Source organism: Asparagus officinalis, unplaced genomic scaffold, assembly GCF_001876935.1.
Source record: "Asparagus officinalis unplaced genomic scaffold, Aspof.V1 AsparagusV1_Un2459, whole genome shotgun sequence".
In the NCBI taxonomy this organism is placed as follows: Eukaryota; Viridiplantae; Streptophyta; class Magnoliopsida; order Asparagales; family Asparagaceae; genus Asparagus; species Asparagus officinalis.
The window spans coordinates 601-3,396 of NW_017974718.1; the positions used below are offsets into that span (position 1 = coordinate 601).

At 39.2% G+C, this 2,796-nt stretch overlaps 1 protein-coding gene across 1 annotated transcript; it reads right to left on the bottom strand.

Moving 5' to 3' along the window:
- Positions 1-733: 733 nt before the first annotated feature.
- Positions 734-2,470, bottom strand: LOC109828578 (heptahelical transmembrane protein 5-like). Its single transcript, XM_020395541.1, has 3 exons — positions 2,143-2,470; positions 1,985-2,051; positions 734-1,475 (listed from the first exon to the last, which is right to left on the bottom strand). The coding sequence occupies exons 1-3, from the start codon at positions 2,385-2,387 to the stop codon at positions 822-824; spliced, it is 966 nt and encodes a 321-aa protein (XP_020251130.1). The 5' UTR covers positions 2,388-2,470; the 3' UTR covers positions 734-821.
- Between the last annotated feature and the right edge of the window lie 326 nt (positions 2,471-2,796).

A 2,796-nucleotide genomic window follows, 5' to 3' on the forward strand; every position in this document is an offset into this window, starting at 1 on the left:
CCGTTCATTCAGCGGGGGTTACATCTCTCCACCCCTATATAAACAGCCCAAGACCCTATTCAAAGATACAACAACGAAAACAAAAGTTCTCTTCTCTTTTCTCAAAGCCAAAGCTTTCTTATTTTCTTCCTCTCTCAAAATTCCTCGGTTATTGTTACTTTTATTTGGGCAACTCTCTTCATATGAGCAGAAGCTCTGCACTTTCGCCTGAGTTCAGAGGTCGGTTGATTCCGGGGGGTTTTTACCGCTAGGAGAGAGAGGATCATCTGCGCCAGGGCGATAGGCGGGTCCTTAATCTTCTAGGGCAGTGTTTACACGGCTGCTCCAGATCAGGCCAGATTTTCTTGTTACTTTTATTTTTCGGAGTTTTGCATGCTATAATTTAATATTGTTTGATTGTTATCTAACAAGCTTTTGATACTTTCAATTTCTAATAATTTCAGTCTTAGTAGATGCCTATTATGTTGTTTTATTTAAAAGAGGATTGTAAACAATAGAGGTATTGCTTTCTGATCAAATAATACTTTCCTCTTTCATTATTCTTGGTGAGCCTCTTGATGAATCCAAAGATGGCGCGGCATCAGATTTTCAAAGCTATACTTGAAGATGATTCTAGGATTTATCTTTCCGAATCCTAAAACGATTAGAGAATGTAGGAACAAACTAGTGGCATTTAAATTGGGCATCAGGGCCAAAATCAATACAACAGAAAATGAAAGAATCTGAAAAAATCTTCTCTTTCAAAATCACAGACAGCTTGTATTTTTTGCCCCCACGTTTAATTTGCTTTGAATTATATACAACCTGTAACCTGTCCTCTATTAACACCGATCAACATCTCTCCATTCAAGGTACACTAAGCCAGCAAGATAATGAGTATAGGCCCCTGCAATGACAAGAACATGAAACAACTGATGACTATTACCCACAAGATCAAACTTCCCCGGCTTCCATCTCTCAGGAACCCTCGTCACGTAAGCAACAATGCCAAGCCCATAAAAGACACCCATAAGAAACTCGTATCCTGTTGACAGTATCGCCTCTGGTCGATCACTGAACACAACAAGCTTGTGCACTATCGGAACTAAACCTGAAATCCCCATACAGAAGAAGAGCGAGGCCCTCACTGTTCGAAACTCAGCAGTCTGGAACACTGGCACAAAAGAGACAAGGACAGAGGCTACTCCAAAGGTAGTTATAAAGCAGATATATAGGTTAGAGATGAAAGGATCACATATGAAGGAATAATAGACTAAAGGGTAGAAGGACGTGACGATGAGAGTGGATATTCCGGTGTAATCAAGACGAAGCATTAGGTAGGAGGTTCTTTCGGAGTGACAGGAGGTGAGGTGGCAGACGCTGCTCGCCAGGAGGCAGAACATGGCTCCACATAGGAAGGCGAAGAAAGGCCAGCGAGTGATTGGCGTTGAAATCAATGGTGATATCGCGTTGGACTCTTCGTCTTTGATGCTCTCCTGAAGTTACAATGGAATATGCATATAAGTTTGCATCGGTTATTTCATGAAAATGATATGAGACTATAATCCTCAAATATGGTATGATAGTAACCCAGGTTTAAAACTCACTTTTCACACATTTAAAGCAGATTAGGGGGCAGAGAGAGAGAGAGAGAGAGATGTTTATGCGTAAACCAGTTTAGGTTTTAATTCGTGAAAAAAAAATTTCAACTTGCAAAGGCACATTAGAGAACAAAATAATAGCCATCAATACTCATCATAATTTCCCAATATTGTTGTATTTAAGTGAGGATTTAAGGATTTTTTTCGACCAAAGTACATGGGTCACTGATGTTGTTGGCATTGACAGAACTCTTTGGACAGTTGATCAGAATTTGTGGAATTTTCCAAGCTGATAATTTTTGAAGTATGCCTTCCACAGAGGATACAAAGTCCTTTAACTCATCTCCTGACAGAGTTGCAGGATGACAACTTTAAGACAAAGAATGTTGAATTGATGAGCTTACTTCTCTCGGTATCATCATTGCAGTGATCACAGTCAGAACTAGAAATATGAGGAATCCAATCAGGTGCCTGAGAAATCAGAAAATTTTGAAATATTTTCAGAGGTATTGTAATTGATAAACAGAATCAAAGATGAAAGACTAAGAAATATAAGTCTTACGTCCAAACGTTAAGAGTCTCGTTGTGAACAGAGAACATACTGAGGACAGTCTCCTTCAATGGCCATTCGCATCTATAGCAGCTCACTATGAACTCATTGTCCTTCAAATAATCTGGCAAAGAATCATAATCAACAAGAACACACTTCGGTTCCTCGCACATTTTCTTCGCAATTTCTTCACTGCCTTCCCTGCAGTTTCTCTGAATCGAGCAAGTCTCGTCAAATGCAAGAGATGACAACAACATGGCCTTCTTAGTTATGTCTCGCTGCAAAGAAAAAGGATGCAGAGAGATACAATGCTAAATGGTTCACCGATTTCACAAGCTAACTGAATCTCCATTGAATTTCTGGTTGAAGTAGGATTTTCGACATTTAATAGATAAGCTGATATTGGTGGGAATGGTTAGGGGATAATGACATCTTACTCCCTATGTGTCTCTTGTTTCTTTCTTGTGGGCTTCAATTTAGTGGGGGTTCATTGCTTGTTAGGAAAGAGAAAGTCAAGGAATTGGAATCCTTTGAGTAATATTCCAATCATGAATCCGGATTCTTTCAGCATAAAATAAAACTAGTATTCATCCCGTGCTAAGCACGACATCCTTACAGATTATTTTTGTGCGTAATTTTTCCTCATCTCATTTTTTTATTTTGTCA